The following is a 25,070-nucleotide window of genomic DNA, read 5'->3' as shown; positions in this document are numbered from 1 at the left end:
AGACCTCATGTCTTTTTTCATTTAAATCTAGATAAAGCCTACCATTTGAATAAATAAAACTAGACGGTCTGACTGGTGTACCTCTGAGATTAAGGGCTTTTACAAATGTACTCTCCAAAGGAGATATTTCAGCTAATTACATTTTGTTTTAATTCATGTTATTGAGACAACGTCATTGGTTGCTCCAATTGATGCATATGATACTATTATAATAGTTAAGATAAATCATGAGATTTAATGGTCAACGGGAGACATAATAAAACTCCCAATAAAAGGATTGTTAAATAAAACATGACTCAGAGCAAAAATGATTCTGCTCTTTTTCCAAACTTATCAAAATCTGATACGATCTCAAGTTTCACAGGATCAGCACGACCTTCTTGAGGTGCTTTTAATTTCACAGGCAATGTTCTGAAAGTTGCAATGCAGACAATTTCTGAGGATCAAGCAGCCCAGACTAGTTACAATCTAACAATGACACATTACATTTGAGCATTTCTGGTAATGCATTTCTTTATTCCCTTAGTTTTTTTGTTTGTTTGTTTATTTGTTTTTTTGAAATGGCCAATTCAATTGTTGCTTCACTGCTCAGCAGCATAACCTCAGCAGCGGAAGGTACTGCACCTGGATGTGTTTTACAGGCCAGTCTGGAAGCGCTCTGAAGCGCAATGAGTTGAACTGGCCCCAGCCGATTCTCCTCCCAAAGGCAAATACAGCACTCTGTGGAACCCCTGCCAAGATTTTTGGGAGGGATTCCACCCTGCACTCTAAACAACAGTGCTCTTAAAAGAAAAGACAACTGGGGACCTTTGTTGTTTCCTTAATAGGGGACTAATGGAAACAAAATACTGCAGCATAACCACTTGAAGATAGCCATTCATTTAAGTGCAAGCAGTTCAACTTACATGTCATTCTTTGGAGAAATGTCTTAAGTATACATGGTTATGCTGTAATTCTGCTGTAGCTGTTGTATGCTGACTTAAAGAAGATCAGTCTTCATGATGCATTCATTTACATGAATTGATACTGACACAAAGAGACTTACTTCTGACTGCCTGGATTGTTGCAGGGCTGTGGGCAGGCATGGGCTGTGAACATTTCTGGCAAATGCAGTCTTTCCCGTTGAAGGTCACTCGATCTCCAGGGGGAAACGGCTGTCTGAAAACAAAAAAGGATTTTAAAGTAGCCTGACTTAGAAAAACACATTTGAATATTATATCAGAGGGGCTCCTGAGTGGCGCATCTGGTAAAAGCGCTCCACGTAGAGTGCAGGATGCACCCTATAGCCTGGACATCGCCGGTTCGAGTCCAGGCTATTCCACTGCCAACCGTGGATGGGAGCTCCCAGGGGGTGGCACACAATTGGCTGAGCGCCGTCAGGAAAGGGGGAGGCTTAGGTTGGCCAGGGTGTCCTCGGCTCACCGCGCACCATGACCCCTGTAGACTGGCCGGGTGCCTGCGGGTTTGCCTGTAAGCTGCCCGCAGGCACCTGACCAGTCTAAAGTCTCTAGGCTGCATGGCGGGTCTGCACAGTGAGTGCAGAGTGAAAAGAAGTGGTCGGCTGATGGCACACACTTCGGAGGACAGCGTGTGTTCGTCTTCGCCGTTCCCAAGTCAGCACAGGGGTGGTACCGGTGGACTGAGCCTGAATACAATTGGGCATTTCAAATTGGGAGAAAAAAAAAAAAACGGGGTAAAAATTAATTGGCGACTACTAAATTAAAAAATAAATAAATAATATTATATAAGTAAAATACAGTACAACAATACAGCTTTATTTGAATTTCATTGTATCATAATTGCATTATAACTACTTTGTAATTACAACCAAATTCATATTCATATAGAAAGGTTTAGCTGAAGGGACACAAGCTTCATCCCTACTTGAAAGATCCTTGACTGCACAACAGTGAGAGCCAAAATAAACATGATTGCAGTGGGAGGTAATCCATACATTTTCAAGCTCTGTTTATACAGTCAATGATAAAGGCAAAAAGCTGAAATGCTTGTCTACTTAGTTTTGTATAGGTTTCACTCATAAAACAGATTAATTGTCCAGAAATTGCCATGTCTCCAGCCAAATATAAATATTAATCACAGAATATCAATGAAGTGGTCCGATGCTGTGTCAAACAGGATTTGCTTCATACACAAAACCTTAATGAAAATAGATGGATGACACACTTTGTGTCACATGGAGAGGAGTGTAATTTTACTAGTACCAGTCCAATGAATGGTTCCACTGCCATCAGTCTATTAGGCATTTTGTTATTCCACAGTGGGTATGTAGCTGCATACAGCCCTTCATGTAGAAGCCCCAAATGCTTCGTACTACAGTAATAGCGTGTAAGCTATCAACACTCACAGGGCAGTGAGGAGACTGACACCGCTGCCATGACTTACTGAAAGCTGGAAGCAATAAGCAACTCCTAGATACGTCATGTTCTGAACTCAAATAGCTGTGCTGGTGGAATCATTGCAGAAGAAGTTTTGGCTGTACTTTATTTGTTATAGTACTTGGTAACACAATACCTGGACATCTCTGAGCAAGCAGTCATCTGGTTTCACAGATGTCTCTGAGGTAATTTCTTATAACACCAGGGTTGTTATTTTCCAGTATATTTGAAATCCGAAAGCCTTTGTGCAACATAATTTGTTTTAAAAGCTGATGTCAACACTGAACAGAGTGTGCTTTCAAACATGTTGAAAAAGGAACCACTATTCTAATGTATTTTATTTAAACGTGGCTGATGATGGTTAAACACAGAATCTAACTGGCTTTGTGACTGCAGCACGATTCCAAGCAACAATATCAAATTATAGAAATGTAATTCAAAACACCACACATATCATTGTCAAAGTGCTCATCAACACATCGTATATCGTTCCATACATTTAGCCAAGGTAGACATATAAAGGTGTAAAATACCAGTAGGTATTAAATGCTCAAGTAGAATTCATTCTTTATACTATACTGTAAAACACATTCTTAAATAATTTGCACTGATGTTTTAGTAATATAATCTATGATCCACACAATTAAACACTTTTCTATTACTGGGTTTATACTTAAGCATAAGCAACCTGACTCCCAGACAGTCAGATTAGACTAATTCTGATGCTCAATGATAGTGTAATAGCACACAAGTGTATGATCAGCCACACTGCCTGCAAATGGATTATTTAAACTGATGTATCTGCTGATACTTTTGTGTGCACCCAGTATCTTTTCATCATGCTCCAAGGCTACACAAGCAATTCGCCACAGATGCCCAATGCAATACATCCCTATGTGTCCAAAACAACATAACAAATACAGTAGTACCTTTGAGAGTAGAACAGATGTATTGGAGACAACAAGGGCATCTTTGTATAAATCTGGCTATCACATTCCCCCCAACAAAACTCCTCAGGGAAACCGATTCTAGCATGAGATCACCATGGAATACTTATAGCCAACCTCATTTACTCAGGTAATACTGGTCAGTCTGTATTGGCTTCTTCACAGTATATGGTTTGTAACTTCAACTACATATTTAACATTCTTTCATTTAAATGATTTTAAAATATACTGTATTGCTGAAATAATAATCCTATAAATGGCAGTTTTTGTTTTTAAATCATGTAGACCTTCACACTTGCTTTAAATTAGATTCTGTGAGTGACATACATTCAAACCATGTGCAGTAAAAGTTTAATCAAAATGGGGTTTAATCACTGGGGATAACAACAGCCTGGGGATAAAATGTGCTGAATGAAACATGTTTGATATTTTATCAACATCTTGACTAATATGTCAGGTGGGGTATTCTTCTTGAACTTTTTTCACCCCCAAAATGTTTATAGGCTCAGATGATGGCCACCAGGTCCATAATAGGTTAGTTTCTCATGGATACTGTTCATATTCAAACTACAGTATTGAGTAGTTGTGACTTCCACATCTTAAGGTTTTGTATTAGCAACTCCCAAATGTATTTGCATATACTGAATGTGAAAGTGCTTGCGTTATTTGAGAAAAGGTCTGCGTTTCCCCACTTTGTTCACGCATCAATGACATTGAAAACTCACTGGACTGAAAAGTAAAAGGAAAGAACTTAACTTGACCCCATTTGCCAATCCAACATTTTCAAATGCCCTTATCTATCTAAAGTACACTACTCAAGCAATAAATTAATCAACTGCCTAAATCAGTTACTACGAAAGCATACAGAGTTTGATATTTTCATTTTTTTTTTTTTAAAGGGTTTTCTGGAGAAAACAGTTTAGACAATCAAGCCTCAACAACACGACTCGCCCTGATAGAAAGCAGCTTCCATGGTGAATCACAATGTTACTTGTTTACATAATCTGACCCTGGAACGAACTGTAAAGTGAGCCAGAGATCTGGGATTTCTAAATGAGTAGTAAGGGGACTTTAGTTTCTGTCTCAGGAGGTTACGGTAAATGTAGAAGTATCCAGATTGTTACAGCCATCCACATTTAAAATAAAGTAATCCATGATGGTCAGGCAGGGAGAGTAACTTACCTAGATTGGTTTTACACAAATATATGTGCATGGGCACTGAACCCAGTTATTTGGGTAGCAGTTTCTTTTTAGGTTTGGGATCTGAAGATTCAAGTTATTTCTTCCTACCTGCAAACAGCACAGACAAAACACCGGGGGTGATACGTCTTCCCCAGGGCTGAAACAACCTCTCCTTCGATAAACTCATCACAGCTAAAGCAGCGTGTCCCGTAAAGTCTCTGGTAGTCCAAGGTACAAATGTACTCTCCTTGACGGACGAAAAATCCTCCCTGGGCCAAGTCACAGCCACACACTGAAATGAGAAACCAGGTACATGTTTGAGAAGGGCAGTAGTGAAACAGTATATTGATTTTCTAGATTTCCAAATTACTGGTTGTTATGATCAAAACAATGCCTACCAATAAACAATGAAATGCATGTCAATAGAGTTATCCTGATCTGTATTGGTATATTCAAATGTCTTAGATTATTTATTTTCTTTTTCGGTGTGGGATAAGTAAGCAATAAGGCATGACAGGGTGTATGATATACTCTAATATCACCACGCCCCAGGTTCATTGCAAGCCACAAGGCCCTGAAGTGCCTTATTGCGCTTATAAAATGGGTTAACTAACTAAATTGAAAAAAAAAGTTTTTAAATTAACAAGAAAGTCATTTTTGTTAAATATCCTTCTGCCTAAAACTGAGCTAAGAAAAAATAGTTCCATATAACTTAAAAAAAAATAAAACCAAAAATGAATTAATTAAAAAAAAGAGATTTATAGATGTTGAACTGAACATTGCTATTGAAAGTGAAGTTTTTCTGTATTTGACTAGTTATACTACTTGTAATTCTTGGTTTGTTCGTTGCACTTTAAAGTAAAATATTACTGCCCAATTTCATCATGACACAGCCTTTAAATCACGCAGACCTTTCCTCCCAAGACCTGCAACAGTATCAACAGTTTTCTTTCTAAATCTTAGCTATCCAAGGTAGTAACAGGAGGTATCCATACCAGATTTGTGCTACTGCTTCACAGTGGCAAGAAAGACATTATTTGCATTATGGAATACCCAGTTACTTATCTCAAACTGCCTTTGTAGTTTACAGCTGGACAACGTGGAGAACTACTGGGCCTGTGTTAAGAAACAATTTAAAACAATGCAGGGCACAGCAGAAGAGATTATACCATCGTACCTGGACGAATTTAAAAAGAACGACAGGAAATGTCGAGATGCATTTATAAATATTCTGCATCAGATCACACAGCTGCGCAGGGGGGTGGGACCAGTGGCAGCAGACAGGCAGGCAGACCAACCAGAGGAGAAGAACGGACAGACGGGAAGCAACGACAACAAAACATCGATTTAACCACTAAAGCCTCTTTTAAGAGTGACCCAAATCTTTTGTAAAAAGCTGAAAGTTGAAGATATTATTTTTGTATTGTTTATTCTCAGAATGGGATATGGATATCAACAATATCAACACCCCCTTGTGACTGGTTTTGACCAATCAGGATAGAGTACTTAAAATACCTATTTTATAAAAGTAACACATTTCCATATGTGGGATGTTTTTAATAAAGTGTATATTTTATCTATTTAAGGGGTGGTCTAATTGAAATAGAGGTATATTTTTTCCAGTGGTATCAAGGCCTTTGAATTCCACATATGGGTGGGACAAGGATCAAGTGAATTGCCCAATACTGTTACTCAGTGGCAGCGTGCACTTGGAAATGAACCCAGGGAGTCCTTTTTAGTAATGTGCTCTAATAACTAGAACACACTGCCTGTATTTATGATGACTAACTGTGGAAGAGAAGCTCAGCTATATGATAATGTACAACATTGATAGTTTTTTCTTGCTTTAAGCACTGCTTTTTGAAAATTGGTAAAAAATATAAACAAAATGAACACTGGAGACTGTTTTGATTTTTTTCCTAGCAAATCCCTTTTTCTTTGTAAACCACCACTCATGAACACCATGATGTTGAAAATGAGCAGGACAGTTGAAAATGTGAAATGTGTTTTATCTTGTATCTGGATACACTGCTCATCGTTCTACGGTTTGTTTAGCTTGCTATCAACATGCTGAGTAATTTTAGTACAATGGAGGTAAATGTACCGTTTTAAACTTAAGGATATTTAACAAGATGCCTTTGTTATGCTTCTGCAACATTTGTTATTAGTCAAGGCCACTAAAATAGCTTGCTTCTTAGTTTTCTAAAATTTACATGGGATTAATGCTTTGAAGGTAGGCCCCACAGTCCTTAAATGTGCCTGATATACTGTATGTCCATAAAGTCATAGTTATGAACAACAAATAGAACAAATTCAATGTTGTAATCTTGTAACACAGAAAAAGAGCAAAAATAATCAAAAGCCATGCAAAGTTATCAGAATGGTGTCTCCCTAATATGATGTAATAATTAAAATAAAACTGTGTTATATAACTGTACAATCCTTGGTCAAGTCAATAACCACACTTGGACCAGGAACACATTTCAAAGGCTATGGTGTGCCGGTATATTCACACAATAATACAGGAATGTTTATCAGGAAATGTTAGACATATTTTCCAAAGTCGCTCTCCTATAAATGGGTCCTGTACACAATGTAATGTACTGCGACAGCTGATGCTGCCAGAACGTTGCATGATAGTATCTGATATAGGTCCAGGACACACTGACATCACTTCCTTCAACTGAAAAAACAAAAACAATGACTGCTTATCAGAGTTTGTGAGGCAGTACAAGTTATAATTCCATTTTTTACATCAGGTTTGATTGGATTTGTATTCTCATTTCTCTCCATGTTCCTCTACAACCTCCCGGCGACGACCTCACAATCTGTTAACATTCAAACCCATCTTAAAGCACTGCTATAACCTAAACAATATAATGGGGTTACCATGGTAACAGTGTCATGAAAGTGTATGGCAGCATTTATATTGTGATGCACATCAAGATTCCATACCATAAAAAAATAAAATAAAAAAAACAATTCACATTTGTTGAGGGTTGTGTATACAAGTATATAGCACCTCCAGTGAGACGTGTGTATCTGCGAAGTGGCAGTATGTGATGAAAAATAATGCACTCTAGGCACTCTAAATGTTAACTACTGTTTTAACTGGAAATATGTTTAAGCTATGTTAAGAAAATCCAGAATAGTATCATTAAACCATTAATAGTTTCTTACGTCACTTCTAATTTGATAATCTCAGCACCAGTGTTACTGTCAATCACACGATGAACCGCCAGGTAACCCGATATGTAGTGATTTCCCTGGATATTTAAATGTGGATCCTTTTATCATATTACACATATTGCCTTTCAGTGAGGCTATTTACATCCCAGCAAATGTGTCCCATAAACAACAAACACTCTCTGTCACTGGGCTACTCATGCAGTTCTTATCATTTCCAATCAAGCCATTTCTATCCAGTGTCGGGGAGTGCCTTGTAACTGTTTTTGCTGAATGAATTTTAAGAGTGTTGTATCAATGGATTTTAGCTCAGACAAACTCCTCCATCTAAATTTCTCAGTTGAGCAACGGCAGTTTTTTTTTTTTTTTTTTTATAAAAAAAAAAAAAACAAAAAAAAAAAAAACAACAACAACATACAAATTGCATTTACATTTACATATGTCCTTGGTATTGTTAAGGGAATCGTCAATTATTCCTTTGTTGGTTCATAGAATGAGTATTCCAAAAGAAACCTCTCTTAGTTTACACTTTACACTTGCATATTGAATCCTACTACCCTGTGCTCATTCTGGATCAATGCTTTATGTGTATCAGTTTCATTTTATTCCATGTGTTTTGCTCTCCGAGGTCCAGATCTCCTCCCCATTTCCATCTAAGGATCTGCCGCCAACCCAGGCACCTCTCTGGAATGCTGCTTCTCGTAAGCGATCACACATCCTGCCACATGGTCAACATACTATAGGTAGCATGCTCGAAACACTCAGGGCAGTATTCATGAACCTTTAACGTGCCAGTAAATGCACTGAAATCCATTACAATGCTTTAATACTACTATTTAGTTGATTAATCGTCTGATTAATCTGTTAATCAGAGCAGCCCTAATATATATATATATATATATATATATATATATATATATATATATATATATATATATATATATATATATATATATATATATATATATATATATATATATATATATATATATATATATATCTTCATGGGAAACTAATTAGCTTAACTGAATGACAGCGAGGTACAAGTGGAGATGTCAGAGGCAATGCCAAGGGTATTTATAAACAGCTGTGTGACATTACTTTAGATACATCCTAATGCCTTCATTGTGGCAAATGCCTTTAAAATTAGATGCTATTCTTTGAAGACTGATGTTTTATAATGAGTTGTAACATAAACTTAGTCAATGTTTAAATGAAATGCAAGCCTACGTACTGTGATAGCTCAGGCTAATTCGAATGATGTGCAGCAAACTGTTTAAATGGAGGTCTCCTAGAAATTCAAAGCCATTTAGAGGAACCTAGAATCTCTCCGATAAATCACAAAGAACAAACAACAGAATCCTACAGTACAGCTCTGTAATCATCCCAGAGGAGCTGTGTAAAAAAATGTATTAGAATCATATAAGGCAATAAGGCATACATTAATGTGCAATATTCACAAAGCTTCAGCATATCAGTTAACACACTTAGGATATGTTTAACAAGTACTTCCTAATTTCTGCAGTCTTTTTCTTCCTGTTTTAGTCGCCTGAATACAAATATCTGCATCCTTGGTTCAGTTTTGATGTGTGCCCCATTTTCAATGACAAGTTCCAGCAAGCAGGGAGTTGCAGGCACAAGAAAATGTTACCCTGCACAGTTGCAATGGAGCGTCTGCTTGTACATGTCCACTAGCTCAATGGTAATGATGGTGATCGTTTATTAGCGAGAGCTTTGATCAAGGTCTTACAAATTATTTTAATCAATAATAGCTGGCCTAAATTAAATGTAATATTTAAACTAAAGGAGCTTTTGCATCTAGACCTACGTTATGAACCAGTCATTGCCTTGTTTTCAAAGTCATTACAATGGTGGTCCTCATTAAATTCAGGTTTTTATTTCTGTATTCCTGCTCATTATAATTAAGGGGGGATCTTAAGCAGTGTTTTCACAGGCTTGTTTGCACGGCTGTCTCTCTTTGTGCCCTTGTCTGCCTAATTCTACAGTACATGCCCTATCCTGCTACTACTGGCCTTGAGTGCGGCATGAGAAAGCTGGTTTTGAAAGCAAGGCCAGGGGCCCCAACCCCCTATGACTTTCTGGGTGTTTGATTTTACAGCTGTCAAACCCATCAGCACTTTTGTTACTGTACATTTTTCAATGGGAAGAGAAAAAACAAACGTACTTCCGTGAGTAATTAATATAATAAATTAGTTCGAAAAAACTTGGAATATACATACATTTTTTATTGTTGCATAGAGAAAAAGCCTGTGTTCTATTTATGATTGAAGACTCTCTTATTACACTTTGCCAGAGTTCAAAATGTGATGATGGAATAAAAGACTATTAAACCAGACGCATGACAGATAATGCAAACAATGTTAATCTATTCACTCATTTATATTTAATGCAACTGGTGCAGAGAGGTAAGCAGAGGATCGGGAAGCTGAATCCATTGTTGATCCAAGATCCAATGGACTTGATCTAATCCGGCAATCCGTGGAAATACAAGTCGATACATGTGACAGAAATACAATGATTCTTCGTTGTAAATCTCCCTCCCGACCTGTGAGGGCGCTAAGCAGCGAGAACAGAGTTCTTTGGACGGGCTGGTCTGACAGTTCTTTCCCAAGGTCGGGAAGTCGGCCAGTCTGGATGAAGGCTCCGCTGCAAGAACGCATTGACCCGGAAGGGAAATGACGTGGCAGCCGCAGATTAGAGAGGCAGTTGCACTTGTTTACCATGTGTGACGGCATAAAAGGGGACGGAGAATCGCAATCTGTTCCTTCGTTTGGTTTGAATAATAAACCTGTAAGGACCTGTGAGAGACCCAGTGATAAAAGTACTGTGAGTGTTTTGTTTGTCTATAATTGTTTGTTTGTAATTATTAGACGGCTAACACGTTTCGGAGCTGTCACCAAGGGTCAGCACAAAACCCGGAACAGCACTTCACTTTTGTCACGAATAAACTTGTATCACCCACCATGAGCACTGCAGCACGCACCCAGGACTGGTGACCGTGTTTTGTACATTGTGTCAAAGATATGTGTGTTTATTATTTGGGACTGTAACCCGTTTATTTGCTTCCAGTGCATTACACATTGTTGTGTATTGCCTGGAGTTATTGTTTGGCCACCAGACCAGGATTATAATCAATAAAACCTGTTTCCAACTGGATTAAATTCTCTGTTTGTTCATTGCGCACTGCATCACTCCTGCACCTGTACACAATCAGCCACTTTGCCACAATACATAACTGGTTAAAAAATTGGAAGCAGAGTACTTGTAAGAGGGGAGGGGGGTATAGAACTGAAACAGGCTCACCAAGAGAAAGACCTTAGTGTTGTAATAGACTCCTCACTGTCAGCAACCAGACACTGGGAAAGCAATCAAAAAGGCTCAGGTATATAGTCAAAATTGTACAGTACAAATCCAAGGAGGTAATGATGAGGTTGTATAATACACTGGTGAGACTGCACAGAGGGTGGTGAAGGTATGGAATGGGTTACCTAGTCATGTTGCTGAGGCAGAATCACCTGGATCCGTCAAGACCCAACTTGACAAAGCTTTGAGATCAATCAGCAACTAGGAACCAGGTGCGCTTAGATAGGCCGAATGGCCTCCTCTCGTTCGTACATTTTCTTATGCTCTCATTATCTGCAATAATACTTAAGTAAACAATGTCATTAGTTCGGAAAAATATTCCCCACCCAAGTAGAATTCCTTAAATGCCTAATTCTTCCGTAAGCAGAATAAGCATGTCATTTACATACTCTCCTTGCTATTGCTGTAAATACAACATTTCAGACAATAGTATCATGACATACAGATGCAGCTCCACACCCTCCAAATACAGACACTCTTGACAACTTGTGCTATAGAATGTCTATAGCAAGTTTCAACACAATTGGATAAGTGGTTCTTTTGAAATATGTAATAGTCTAAAGTGTGACATACATATATACTGTACAGTACACAGGACTCCCCATTGGGGCTTGATAATTATTCTCATGTTCCTAGTAGGCATTAAAGGAACCCTTGGATCGCTCACTATTTTTAAAATTAAGTCTTGTTTGTTATTTTTGGCAAGAAAAAAAAAGATAAAGATGTTTAATATACAAATCAATTAAGCGGTTTAAAATAAATATGGTAAATTAATTGGTGATGTTGAAATAGCCTGTATCTACAAAATCGTTGGTTTACTCCTACATGTGTTTTTAAAATAAAACTTAAATACTGAATATATTTAACAAATTATACCCTCTTATTCAAGTCCATTTCAAAACACTGCAAGTCCTTTTAACTGATATTTTTTATTACTGAGGTATGAGGAGCCAACTCTGAATTTCCAAGATTAAAACGCTGCATAATCTCAAATTGAATTAACGGACTCCCTTGGGCAACAGCAGATATTAAAAAAGCAATTACTTATCGTATTTCACACAAACCAAATGGCGATCTGATGAAACGTGCCCTATTAGTCAGCGCTGTGCAGCCCAGGTCTTGAGAAATATCGGCTGTGCATGCAAAATGAACGAACACTATAAGATATTAAACAGGTAATAAATTAGATGTGAGGAAAATGTGGTTGATATGGTTGAAGGTATCCATTTAACTGCATCAGGGGTGGCACGTGGTAGTCACTAATAGTGATTGAGCACATCTTCAATTACTTTCATTGACATGCTACTGTATGTTACTGAAGTACTCGGTTTCCCTGAAATGGAGTGTTGGAAGAACACTGCAGTTTCCCGGGCAACAAGGTTGCTGACGATTTTGTGTCTTCCAGATGGATTTGTTGAACCAATGACAATAAAGGACAATTGATCGGGGAAGAAATTAATATAATTTATAGGGTATATAATCCCCTGAAGCCAACCTACACATTTGAGCTGTATTTATAAATGAATAATGTTGTACAGTAGAAATTGGCTGTCAAAAATGTATCTGCAAAATGCACATGGTATGTTGAATCAGAATGACCTATTCAAATCAAGCATGTACTGCATGGAATGTGCTGTACTGCAGTAGTAAGGCTATAGTCTTGCAGAAGGAAAAGTCATGACTTACCTTTGCATACGAAGCACTTGATATGAAAATGCTTGTTTTGAACCCGGAGGACCTCTCCTTTGCAGGATTTGCCGCAGTTGTAGCACAGGATTCCTTGTTGCTTCTCAAGAGGGCTGTGTACAGCCTGCTGCTGAAGTACTGCCAGGGGAAAAAGAGCATGTTAACTTGGTGTCCCATTGGATCATTATTAGAACACACCTACAGTAATATAATGCTAATTTCTATAATTATTAGGATGTATGTAACTCTTACTGATGCATACAGTGTATAAACAGGCATACTGACACTTGGCTCCTCGGAGTATGGCCTCTGAACAATTTGGAGCCTTAGCTTCAGCTAGTAAACAACCTCATTATTGCATGCTTCCTTGGATAAGTTGGCACTGGGTTACATGTCTTACGTTGCGTACCCTTTAGTTACATCCAACACATTAACCATGACCTGTTTTGGTCCAAGATTCCAATTGGTGTTCCAGCTGGAGTGACTACCTTAGCACAAGGTTTACCTTCTATTTAAATTCCACAGAATCTATTTTTTACAGTATTCAATTTATTGAAAGATTGGTAAACATGGATTAAAACAGATACTATAGAAAATTTTCACTGGACACATGAAACTTAAAGTGGAAGTAGCGGGGTTCCAAAAAATAGAGCGTTACACCCACATGCTGCTACAACTGTTTAATTAATGTACTTAATTTAATTTATCTTGTCATTGTTAACATCCTGACAACTTTTTACACTTGTACTTTAAAGTCTATTTCAAAGCTCTTTTCAAAATGGCCACTCTAGTGCACTGGGGTTTCAGATCTGTTCTCTAAATCACTGCAGAAAGAGCGATTTAAAAAAAATTAAAAAGCATAACAAGTGCGCTGGCTTTTGTTTCGTACCACATGGGTTACCTGTTTGAGAATGTTGGCAATAATCCTTACACTATAAGTGCACTAAATTGGACATTTTGGAAAAAGCTTTGAAACAGCCTTTAAAGTTATAGTGTAAAAGTTGTCAGGATGTTGACAATGCAAAGAAAATTAACTTTGCGATATCATTTCGTAGTATGTTTGATTACATGATGTTAAATAAAAGATCTAAACTATATTTTTTAAATGATGTCTCAATCCTAAAATTCAAGATGATGCAAAACTTTTGGTCATAGCTGTAATGTATGTGAAAATTGTATATTTATCTGGTACTTGCAGACTTCATTTTAATAGTAAAAACCATTGAATAAGTTGATTTCCTAGGTATTTTTGCGGGGCCCTTAAAAAGGGGGAGCGACTTTTATGCCAGTGCGACCTATAATTTTTTTTTTATGGCAACATACTGTATATTGTCCAGAGAGCCTGGCAAAATATGTTTAATTCCTCCGATTGTACTTTGAAAGTGGCATCAATACCTTACATTTTAAATTCCAAACATCCAGGTTATAGTTGTCCCATGGACGGTTTCTCCCATCTTAGCTGTGGATCTCTCCAGGTCCTTCAAAGTTACCATTGGCCTCTTGGTTGCTTCTCTGACTAATGCCCTCCTTACCTGGTCACTGAGTTTTGGTGGACGGCCTTCTCTAGGCACAGTCGCGGTTGTGCCATATTCTTTCCATTTTTTAATAATGGATTTAACGGTGCTCCGGGGGATGTTCAAAGTTTGAGATATTTTTTTATAACCCAACCCTGATTGGTGCTTCTCCAGAACTTTATCCCGAACTTGTTTTGATAGCTCCTTGGTCTTCATGATGCTGTTTGTTTAGATATGCTCTCTAACAAACTCTGGGGCCTTCCAGAAACAGGTGTATTTAATCTGAGATCATGTGACACTTTAATTGCACACAGGTGGACTCCATTCAACTAATTAAGTTACTTCTGAAGGCAATTGGTTGCACCAGAGCTTATTTAGGGGTGTCACAGCAAAGGGGGTGAATACTTATGCAATCAAGACTTTTCAGTTTTTTATTTGTAAATAATTTTGAAAAATATGTAGATTTTTTTCCCCACTTCGACATTATGGACTATTTTGTGTAGATCAGTGACAAAAAATCCTAATTAAATCCATTTTAATTCCAGGCTGTAACACTACAAAATGCGGAAAAGTCCATGGGGGGTGAATACTTATGCAAGGCACTGTATATATATATATTACTACAAAAGAAAATAATAATACGTTTCCCAGTGCAGCTGGGCAATGTCCCTCCTTCCTGACTTGTATTTAGTTTAAACCCACCCCAACTACTGAGTGGCAACACATACCTACATTTCTATTGGAGACTCCACTGCAAGATTTAAAAACGAGATTACAATTAGTAATGGAGGCTTGTTCGCGGGATATTAAGCTGTATTACAGTTACAATACAAAGGATTTAAAACAGAATTGCCCGTGACCATAAGGTGTGTAAGTACTGTCGAGTTACTATTATACATATTTTGACAGAAAAAAACAGCCAAGCATTTTGGAAAGTAACTGAAATAAATTCATACAGTATATAAAAAAAGAAAGCCCCGAAAAAAACTGATTTGCATAAAAATCGAAAAAACCGAAGCTCTACTTATACAGTACAATATACTGTCAAAATTGTCAAACATGACAAAAATTCTTACAGTTCAACTTTTATATAGGCCAGAGGTGACAGTGTTTCAGTTTCACTTTCTGTTATTATAATATTAGTATTATTTTTCCACAAAACACAGTGAGACATTCCTTTGCCATTACCAACATAATTTTACATTTATTTACTTTGATGGTCAAAGTAAGTTCTTGTTTGCTAATTGTATTAGAACATAAGAAAGAACATAAGAAAGTTTACAAACGACAGGAGGCCATTCAGCCCATCTTGCTCGTTTGGTTGTTAGTAGCTTATTGATCCCAGAATCTCATCAAGCAGCCTCTTGAAGGATCCCAGGGTGTCAGCTACAACAACATTACTGGGGAGTTGGTTCCAGACCCTCACAATTCTCTGTGTAAAAAAGTGCTTCCTATTTTCTGTTCTGAATGCCCCTTTATCTAATCTCCATTTGTGACCCCTGGTCCTTGTTTCTTTTTTCAGGTCAAAAAAGTCCCCTGGGTCGACATTGTCTATACCTTTTAGGATTTTGAATGTTTGAATCAGATCACCGCATAGTCTTCTTTATTCAAGACTGAATAGATTCAATTCTTTTAGCCTGTCTGCATACGACATGCCTTTTAAACCCGGGATAATTCTGGTTGCTCTTCTTTGCACTCTTTCTAGAGCAGCAATATCTTTTTTGCAACAAGGTTACCAGAACTGAACACAATATTCTAGGTGAGGTCTTACTAATGCATTGTAAAGTTTTAACATCACTTCCCTTGATTTAAATTCAGCACTTCTCACAATATATCCGAACACCTTGTTGGTCTTTTTTATAGCTTCCCCACATTGTCTAGATGAAGACATTTCTGAGTCAACAAAAACTCCTAGGTCTTTTTCATAGATTCCTTCTTCAATTTCAGTATCTTCCATATGATATTTATAATGCACATTTTTATTGCCTGCATGCAGTACCTTACACTTTTCTCTATTAAATGTCATTTGCCATGTGTCTGCCCAGTTCTGAATGCTGTCTAGATCATTTTGAATGACCTTTGCTGCTACAACAGTGTTTGCCACTCCTCCTATTTTTGTGTTGTCTGCAAATGTAATAAGTTTGCTTACTATACCAGAATCTAAATCATTAATGTAGATTAGGAATAGCAGAGGACCTAATACTGATCCCTATGGTACACCACTGATTACCTCACTCCATTTTGAGGTTTCTCCTCTAATCAGTACTTTCTGTTTTCTACATGTTAACCACTCCCTAATCCATGTGCATGCATTTCCTTGAATCCCTACTGCATTCAGTTTGAGAATTAATCTTTTATGTGGGACATTGTCAAAAGCTTTCTGGAAATCTAAATAAACCATGTTGTATGCTTTGCAATTATCCATTGTCAATGTTGATTGTATGCTTTCTCATGGCATGTGCTCACTGGGAAACCATAAATCGTTTATAGATCTTTAACCTTTTCAGTGCCAATGCTGAGAGGTCCCATCATTGTATACTCATTGTCATCAATATATTGTTAAAATTAACGTTTGCAGCAGTATGAAGTCAACACCAAACTTGGTGTGATTTTTTTTTAAATGCCTCTTTCTGGCCATGTGGAGATTGTGTTTTGATCTTGCTCTTAACTTGTACTCTTGTCAAGTGTCTCAGCAAAACAGAGTTAGACTGAGGCAGTCAGGTACTGCAATGTCAGATCTTAAGAGGTTGTTTTCAACAGCCCGTAACTTCACTTTGCTTCAAATGTAATCACATTCTTTTTCAATTCATTCCAGTGAATACCTTATTCAAGCCATGTGGAGTAGTGGTTAGGGCTCTGGACTCTTGACCGGAGGGTCGTGGGTTCAATCCCCAGTGGGGGACACTGCTGCTGTACCCTTGAGCAAGGTACTTTACCTAGATTGCTCCAGTAAAAACCCAACTGTATAAATGGGGAATTGTATGTAAAAAATAATGTGATATCTGTATAATGTGAAATAATGTATAATGTGATATCTTGTAACAATTGTAAGTCGCCCTGGATAAGGGCGTCTGCTAAGAAATAAATAAATAATAATAATAATAATAATAATAATAATTAATTCATTGAACATACCACAGCCTTCTTCTAACAAGGCCTTTATTTGTTTAAATGGACTCATGTGTTCAATTAAATAATACAGGACCTGTTTGGAGCAAAGGCCTCGAATGGAACTGATGACTTGGAATGGAATAAAAGAGCCACAAGAGAGGACCACTGATTTCATTCTTCAACTACCACAGAGGCAGCCAGAGTTGGCCCTCCCACTCCTGGTCTTTGTTCCAACCCTGCTCTAAATTGTTTAATTGAACCAGTTAAACCTCTACCCAGACACTGAAGTAATTAATTATCTAATTAATGGAACAGCCCTCCGGAACTGTGATTGGCCATCCCTGAAGTACCAGCTACTACAGCTAATCAGAAGACAGTATGTTTCCTGGCACACTATATATTACCTGTCATCATATTAGGGCTACTATGTCACAAGCTAACCTTAATTGATTGAAGTGTTGTGCTGCAAAACCCCCAAAGAGATCTTAAGAGGTTGTTTTCAACAGCCCATAACTTCACTTTGCTTCAAATGTAATCACTTTCTCTTTCAATTCATTCCAGTGAATACCTTATTCAAGCCTTGTCTTAATTAATTCATTGAACGTTCCACAGCCTTGTTTTAACAAGGCCTTTATATGTTTAAATGGACCCATGTGTTCAATTAAATAATACCGGACTGGTTGGAACAAAGGCCTTGAATGGAACTGATGACTTGGAATGGATTAAAAGAAAGCCACACAGCTACCTCTACTTGCAGAAACACAAAGCTGCTGCTGTCTATGTGCACGATGCCCACTCATTTCTAGATCTTGAAGTCGCTTTGGCATGACCTCAATCACTTTTGAACATAGCAAGCAGTCGATTTGACAGTGAGATTCCATCAGCTAATAACATAAATTTGGCAAGATCAGGAGCTGACAAGAGCGGATCCAATTACTTCTGCCAAAGATCAATTTGAACATGAAGTTTCAAGTAGACTTCAATCGCTTTTTGATGTTAAAGTTTGCACGTCATAGTATACACTTACAATCACATGTCCTAAAATTTAATAAATACAATTTCTGAGGTTATGCAGAAAAACTTTGAAAAGAATAACTCACTGGTATTTCTTTGAAAATTGTCTAGATCTTCTGCTGTCATTCTTGTTCCATAATTACATACTGCACAACTGTACCAGGACCCAAGGAATGAGGTCTTAATAATTCAATTTTATTTAAAAACATACAGTATAACAACTATCAGATGACAGAAACAAACAAAAACAACACAACATTCATGATGCTAATAAGAAGCTACAAATTATTTCGGTCACTTTGAAAGCGTGTCAGTACTTCTATTTATCCAGCCACTCTTCTGCATAACTTACATTTCATTTTTGGTTATCTGTCTCATGCCAATATGTCTTCCAACAGAAAGCCTAGAGCCCTGGCTCACAGTCAAGTTCTGTATTGATTTTTCAACCCTTAGTTTTCAACTCATTGTGCTAGATTCTCAAATCTAATTACTCCATATTGGCCTCAGAGCATTTTTTGTCTGAAAGGAGAAAACAAATACCAATTACAATTCTAAAACAAATAAGAGACACATCTGAGGCGACTCAAAAGCCCCAACATTACATATCGGAGGTTTTTCTTTCAGGTTTTGGATTGTGGTATACAGTATACAGACATATCGACTCTTCATTATCTTCTTGGTAAGACCTCCAGAAAGGTCTGTAATACAAACTAATGGTTGCTTTTGCACTGAAAAAGTATGGTAACTTAATTTCAGAGTTAAAAGTAGTCTAACGTAATGTCTAGTAAAATACACAAATGTTGATCAAACTTTGGTGTAACTAGAACAGTAGTACAAAACAGTATTGCAAATGTGTAGCTGGCAATCAGGTGTGAAAAATTAAAGAAAATTGCAAAAACCCTCAATAACTTCTTCAAAGGAATATCCATGTATGTAAATGCTTTATGACAACTGGAAAAGCAGAGGGTAAAAAGTGTGCCATACTGTACAAATATATGGACAGACAGCCGCCTCCAGTTTATCCCAGTCAGTATTTCTCTAACTTTGTGGCGGATGTCATGTCCTGGTTGACCATGTCGACAGATCACTAATCTAGCAATAGCAATGTTCTGAATCACTTCATGAGAGCCACAGCATGAAAGACCACAAAAACATCTCTCTGTCCCAGTTCATTTAACAGTAGCAGATCAGTATTCACTGTCAGAAGCACCATCAAATAACCTCCCACTCTACTGTACCTCTAGTTTGCTTTATATTGTACTGTATTGTCTACCTATGGATTAGTAAAAGGAAATGGTACTACTGTAACAGGCCTCTGGGGCAGGCTTAAATCCCAGTTGTAAAGTGTGTTTCTGCTACCTTGTAATCAAGATGAAGACTGATTGCAAACCACAGTTTAGAGTGCAGCCCAGACCACAACTGATAATGCTGCTGATCAACTGTGTCAGGCTGCAATAGTAAATAGATAAAAGCTGAGTGAAACCCCCAAAACACGTTGTGTTATTCCATGTCTTTGAGCTGTGAGCTAGAAATACATGTCAGCCTTGGATATTTCGGGTTATTAGTTACAGTAAACCTCTCCACAGCTGCCAGTCTTAGATTTAGCACACTTACTATCCTGTTCCTGGTATTTAAAAGTTAAAGTTATACTCCCTCATGCAGTACACATGCCACAAATACAGCTTCACATGGTAAGTTAAGCGCTTACAGAAACACACAACCACGTCACGTCACTAATTTAGAGAAAGAATTATACATACCTTTAGCACGTATGCTATACTGACAGAGGAGTAAAGACCAAAATGAATGTCTCTAGTAATATGTATAACTGGATTCATAAATAAAGTAAGTTAAATAACTAGTCTATTTCAGTCACTGTTTTTTTAAATACCACAAGAAAAAATTAATAGATGCATTAGCGCTTTGTGATGGTGGTCCACTATGAAAGGCGCTATATAAAGATTGATTGATCCACCCCCTTTTTTTCGGCTTCTCTCGGCTCCTATTGGTCTCACGTGGTCAATGTTTTTCTCGGCTTTTTCCGGAGAAAAAATGACGTCTTTTTGATGATGTCGGACAGGGTCCGACATTGGACTGGAAAGGGAAAATTGTAATGTCGGACCTGGTCCGACATAGGACCGCAAAGGGTTAATATCAAGTCAATTCTTGGCAGACATAACTCAGATATTGCTTTAATATAAACTTACATGTTGCATTCCTTCATCTTCAGGGGAGGAATCTAAAGAGGCATTGTGGCGGAGTGTCCCGTCCCTATGTATTATTATTTGTATTTTTGTTTGCGGCGCAGTTAAAAGCGCAGCGTCTTTAATTATTATATTTTAAAACCCCGTGAGGATGCATGACTGATCAGCTACTGATTAACTAGCTGACAGTCATGCATCCTTACCAAACGCGTGCAGACTGTGGCCGAGGGGTAATAAGATAATTAACAGCTAGTTAACCCCTCGGCCAGAGTATAAGAACCTGCAACTGCCCGTGTTGCAAGGTTGGAGTGTACAGAGGAGAGTACGGGGAGCGGAGAGAGCGAGCGAGCAGAAATAACGACATTTAGAAACAATTGCTAAAACGTGCTGGATTAGCCACCACGACACTTACTTGTTTGTCTGTCTGATTCGTTTGGCCCTCGTGCCCTTTGTTTTGTTGTTTTGTTTAAATCTTTTGTTTTGTTTATTTGGTTAATTAAACACGCTGAGTGCAGTAGCATTCAGCTTCACCCGCCCATCCATTGTTTTGGTTTCAGTTACTTCCTGGTCCGTGACGTCACCTCACCTCACCACTGCGAGCCATCCTGTCACAGGCATGTAAAATTCAGGTTAAAGTATCCTGCCATTCCCGCGACCCGCTGAGTAAACACAGAGGTGTGTTACAGTAACCTTCGTCAAATTCCCATTACCCCTGCTCAATCACATGCTCTTGATTGGACCAATTTACGCCTAAATTTATTTAATGTCACGTCTCTGACTCAGGCTTTCCATCAGTTTTAATTCTTCTTGATCTAAGTGCTGCCTTTGATACTGTAGACCATTCCATCCTACTGAATCATCCTGAAAGCACAGTGGGACTGTCTGGCCTTGTCCTATCCTGGTTCAAATCTTATCTTTCTCATATGTTTCAGTTTGTCTCTATTGAGGAGGTAAAATTGGCATTATCGTAAGTTGTCTGCGGTGTTCCACAGGGCTCCATTCTGGGTCCCTTGTTATTTTCAATATAAATGCTACCCTTAGGTGACATTATCCACAGACATGGAGTGAACTTCCATTGCTATGCTGATGATACCCAGCTATATTTGTCCCTAAAGCCAGGAATTTCTTCTGCCTGGGTGTTATTAGCTACTTACTAGCTACTACAAGCATTGGATGTCACAGAATTTTCTAATGTTTAATTCAGATAAAACAGAAGTTATGCTAGTGGGCTCATAGAACCAACTAATGCACACCTTTGTTTCATCTAGAATTGATTATTGTAATGCACTTTTTCCCAAAACGTGTGGTATCCCACTTGCAGCTTGTTCAGAATACCACCACTAGAGTTCTGACGAAAACCAGGAAAAGTGAACATATTACCCCTGTTGTGGCCTCTTTACATTGGCTCCCTGTGCAGTATAGAATTGATTTTAAGATTTTGCTGTTAACTTACAAGACCCTGAATGGATTAGCACCTAGTTATTTGCAGGAGTTACTGACCCTGTACCTTCCAAACCGCACTCTGAGATCACAGGATGTGGGGCTGCTGGTGTTTTCTAGGGTCAACAAAAGCAACATGGGAGGTAGGGCTTTTTCTTGTAGAGCTCCGAAATTATGGAATGCTCTGCCTTTGTTTGTCAGGGAAGCTGGGACCGTTACAGTTTTCAAGTCAAGACTAAAAACAAACTTTTATAAAATGGCTTTCTTATCTTAGAGGATTTTAATGTAACTTTAAATGTATGCTTTTGTATTATGTGTATACTGTTATTTAAATATGTTATTTAAATGGTCTGACTGTGGCATTTGTATGTGTGACATGCTATACAAATGTATTGTGGTTTATTATTTTTTTCTGCTATGTACTGTACAGTGCTTTGCGATACTTTCTATAGAAAGCGCTATATAAATGCAATACATAAATCTAACATTCTGTAACTGTCACTCGCACAAATGTACAGGGAACAAGGTGCACTTAAAATAATCAGCGCAATGGTTATAATATAAATGGTAAAATTATGCCACAACATGACACAATCCAGAATACTAAAATTAAGTATTCACTTTTTTATTTCTAATGTAACTTGTCCACTTTTAATGAAGTTTGTTTTTTAAGATCCACCAACAAAATGCTGCAGTATCTGCCTCACCTTCGCACCTGTATTAAGAGATGTTAGAAGTCAAAAGGGTCAACACATCCTTTTATCTGTTGTGAAACTTATACTAAATAATACATTTGCTTTTTGTGACAGAAATACAATGATTCTTGGTAGTAAATCTCCCTCCTGACCAGTGAGGGCGCTAAGCAGCAAGAACAGAGTTCCTTGGACGGGCTGGCCCGACAGTTCTTTCCCAGCGTTCAAGGGAAGTCGGCCAGCTAGAAAGGGGGCGGAACTCTGTTGCACTCGTTTACCAAGGGGTCATGTGTGACGGCATAAAAGGGAACGGAGAAACGCAATCTGTTCCTTCACTTTGGTTTGAGTTTTGAACCTGTAAGGACTGTGAGAGACCCTGTGAGAAATAACATAGTGTGAGCGTTTTGTTTGTTTGTTTATAATTGTCTTGTTTGTGATTATTAGACGGCTAACACATTCCAGAGCCGTCGCCAAAGGCAAGCACAAAATCCGGAACAGCACTGCACTACTGTCACTGATAAACTTGTATCACCCACCACGAGCACTACTGCTGTGGGACGGATATATTGTTTTTATCATTTGGGACTGCAACCCCGTTGTTATTTACTCTGTGCAATACACATTGTTGTGTGTTGCCGAGGTTTTATTGAATGGTCACCAGACCTGGAAATAAAAAATAAAACCTTTTCCAAACTGGATTATAAACCTCTCTGTCTGCTTCATTACGAGCTGCATCATTCCTGCTCCTGTATCCACTCAACCACTTTGCCACACTTTTTAAACTGACACTTTGTACTACAACACAAAAAGCCTTCCAACACCACATTATCAATCAAGAATATTGTATTTCCTCTTCAATGGCAAATATGCAGATCAACTAGAACAAAGCACAAGCTCTTTTAAATATTTAATCAATTTAAAAAACAATGTCCATTTATAAAAAGTGAATATATTTCATATATTAATAAGAAAAAATGCCCTGTGGTTTACAGTCTAATGTTAATCTGAATATCCACAAGATGTAAACATTTTTTATGCTCAGTACAAAGAATGTATTGTACCTTCAGATATTAAGAAAAAATTTACAAAAAAATAACAAGAGTGCAGTGAAAAAGCACAATCCTGGTATTCAAAATACACTACAAATAGGAATGTGTCACCTGTTTCTAAACAAGAGTTAGTAACCTATCCCGAGTTTCCAAAATGCATAACTCACGAGATACTATCCTTCTTTGATCACAAATCTAAAAGTGGTGAATTAAGACAATGAGAAGGTGTGTGTGTGTTAAGAGAAAATGGATCCCAAAATGATCATATATTGTCAACCCAATCTTCAACCAGACATTGAACAGGATGTTACAAACTCAGAGATCACTTTTTTTAATTTTGCTACTTATATATGAAGCCACAAGCCTCCAATATTTCCATGACTGTACAATAATATATTCACAGCCTTCATGTTCAGCCTAGACTTTGTTTTCTGCAGTAGGAGATTTAAACTCACTGCACTGTATGCTCAGCACGTAACTTGCACCCACAATCCTAACTGGGAGTGACAGAGTTGAAATCGATTTTGATCTACTGATAGAAACTCATGCATCAGATTTCAAATACTTTCACGTCAATCCCAGTGCCAGATGGATAGGTGGCTATAAAAAAACGCCCAAGAATTTGGAAAGTAACCGAAAACAATAATTTCACACAGTATATAAAAAGCAAAGGTGTCTACAATTTCGGGGTACCTCGAAAAAAGCTAAAAATAAGCACCAAAAAATGAAAGGAATAAATACAGAAAACAGAAGCCCTAATTATAATACAGGGGCCCAGTATATTGAAATAACGTACCACAGCTTGTGTTCCTTGCCAGCTACATACAGGTAATTGAATATTCATAATTTGAGAGGAACTGTTAAGTCATACAGTACCTGTTTGTAGGCCCAGAGTTGAGAAGATGATGTTGTTCTGGAGCCATTAGTGTCCATATTTGACGCCCATAAATGCCTGGCCTGACTCATTGTTAATGTTGGCTCATTGCATTTCTGGATTGTTTTCTAGGACAATAGTCACTTCCTTGGTAATTGCTATTCACTTTTTCCTAAAACATAAACACTGAAACCTGCAAATACAATTGTGTTTCATAGTGGTGGTTTGTGGGTTTATAATTTAAATTGTGTATTCTGGAAATAATGAAATTACTTTCAGAATTTCAATGCACTTTGATAACACAATGATTATAATTCTACTTATTACCTGCACATGATCCCTTTATTTTCTATTGCTTGATCTCAGGCTGCCAGCAAACTCAATTTATAGG

The 25,070-nt window shown here is 37.8% G+C and overlaps 1 protein-coding gene across 2 annotated transcripts in view; it reads right to left on the bottom strand.

Moving 5' to 3' along the window:
- LOC117408332 (actin-binding LIM protein 2-like) overlaps positions 1–25,070 on the bottom strand; it is an 86,935-nt gene that overhangs the window by 45,157 nt on the left and 16,708 nt on the right. For both annotated transcript variants that reach the window (XR_009309551.1, XM_034013238.3), the window contains exons 2-4: positions 12,782–12,919; positions 4,634–4,817; positions 1,046–1,158 (exon numbers count right to left, since the gene is read on the bottom strand). Coding sequence is in view for 1 of the 2 variants with exons in the window: in XM_034013238.3 (XP_033869129.3) it covers positions 1,046–1,158; positions 4,634–4,817; positions 12,782–12,919 (435 nt within the window). In the remaining variant the exon portion in view is untranslated. The remainder of the gene's footprint in view (positions 1–1,045; positions 1,159–4,633; positions 4,818–12,781; positions 12,920–25,070) is intronic.

The sequence above is a fragment of the Acipenser ruthenus genome, chromosome 2 (assembly GCF_902713425.1).
Source record: "Acipenser ruthenus chromosome 2, fAciRut3.2 maternal haplotype, whole genome shotgun sequence".
NCBI lineage: Eukaryota > Metazoa > Chordata > Actinopteri > Acipenseriformes > Acipenseridae > Acipenser > Acipenser ruthenus.
The sequence above is the reverse complement of the archived record's forward strand: the minus strand, read 5'-3'. Positions and strand labels throughout refer to the sequence as shown.